The 1,337-nt window shown below is 34.8% G+C and overlaps 1 protein-coding gene across 1 annotated transcript in view; it reads left to right on the forward strand.

The window, feature by feature from the left end:
• The window catches only part of LOC107104566 (apolipoprotein B-100-like), a gene marked incomplete at its 3' end in the record, with an annotated part of 12,898 nt that extends 11,846 nt beyond the window's left edge, over positions 1-1,052 (forward strand). The window contains exon 11 of the mRNA XM_015404585.1: positions 908-1,052. Coding sequence (XP_015260071.1) covers positions 908-1,052 — 145 coding nt within the window. The remainder of the gene's footprint in view (positions 1-907) is intronic.
• Positions 1,053-1,337: the final 285 nt, after the last annotated feature.

Here is a 1,337-nt window from a genome sequence, read left to right on the forward strand (position 1 = left end):
GATGAATGAACGGTAGCCGGCGCGCGCTGATGACGTCATACACGCACCGCTTTGTTTTTAAAAGATATAAAAGATATGTTCTGAATGCTGGTGTGGCGAACATGATGGAATAACGGAAAATCAAGGAACCAATGAAAAAAAAAAAACACGGCGTTCCCCTTTAAGTAGAAATGTTGGCTATCTATACTCTACAGGAGCCATTATTTTTCCAACAACTTCTTACTTTCTACTTCTTACATTTTTTAAAATAGAGATTAATTTTGTTTCATTTAAGTTCCTTTTTTTTTTGAAAAAAAAAAAAAAGAAAAACCATCAAAATAATGATTTTTCATCCAGACAATGAATTTCTCTGTGGTTGGACTCGGTGCTGCCCCAGCCTGTTGCTCACCACATACCAAAATAAATAGTTCATCAAGATGATGCAAAGTTAAATGTGACTCTGTTACTATTAGTTATAAAACTAAGAAAATTAATTCTAAGGAAATTATCATCCAGAAATGTAGAAAAATGTTCCTTTAATAGAGTAGAGCAGTAAAGCTTCTGGCCTTAACAGTTTTTTTCTGCATTACTTTGACTTTTATACTTGAAGTAGTTTTAAAAATGGTACAGAGTAAATTCTGCAGTGTTAAATATGTCGTGTCAAAGTACACTGACTCTTTTAGAGTTATTACAACAACAACTGGAGTAAGATATACACTACATAGAGTTCTAACACTAATTCTGAGTGGGACCAATTGGACTCTTAAAGTGTTACTTTAACACTGAAAATTGACTGTGTACTTTTACAGTTTTACTGGAGTAAAAAGCTGAAGTTGATTCTCTAACTTCTATAAAAGTGTTTTTAAACAGCTGGATTTATACTGGAGTATCTGAACAGCGTTGAATGACGGCCGTTTGCTTCCCTCAGCGCTCGGTGCTGTTGCAGCTGTACGGATCGTCCCCGGAGGATCCGGAGGTCAGGATCGCTGCGTACCAGCAGCTCATGCTCTGCCCCCACCAGGGACTGTTTGAAGCGGTGAAGACCACTCTGAGCAGCGAGACGTCCAACCAAGGTCTACTGTTACGGAGTGACTTCTGTCCCGTTATTACTGCAAATAAAAAACACATTTTGTACATTGAAATTTGAGAAAAAGTTTTTGAAAAATGTCAAAAAAAAAAAAAAGTTTTTAAGGGGAACTTTTCTTTCTTTTTCAAATTTAATTTTTTAAACAAAATATCTTACAGAATTTATAATTTTCACATTATTACCCATTTTATTTGCAGATTTTATGTTATATATATTTCTTTCAGATTTCAGTTTTATAGACTGAGTTTTATGTAGGGATGCAGGATATAAT

Source organism: Cyprinodon variegatus, unplaced genomic scaffold, assembly GCF_000732505.1.
Source record: "Cyprinodon variegatus isolate N-32 unplaced genomic scaffold, C_variegatus-1.0 Scaffold1795, whole genome shotgun sequence".
Classification (NCBI taxonomy): Eukaryota; Metazoa; Chordata; class Actinopteri; order Cyprinodontiformes; family Cyprinodontidae; genus Cyprinodon; species Cyprinodon variegatus.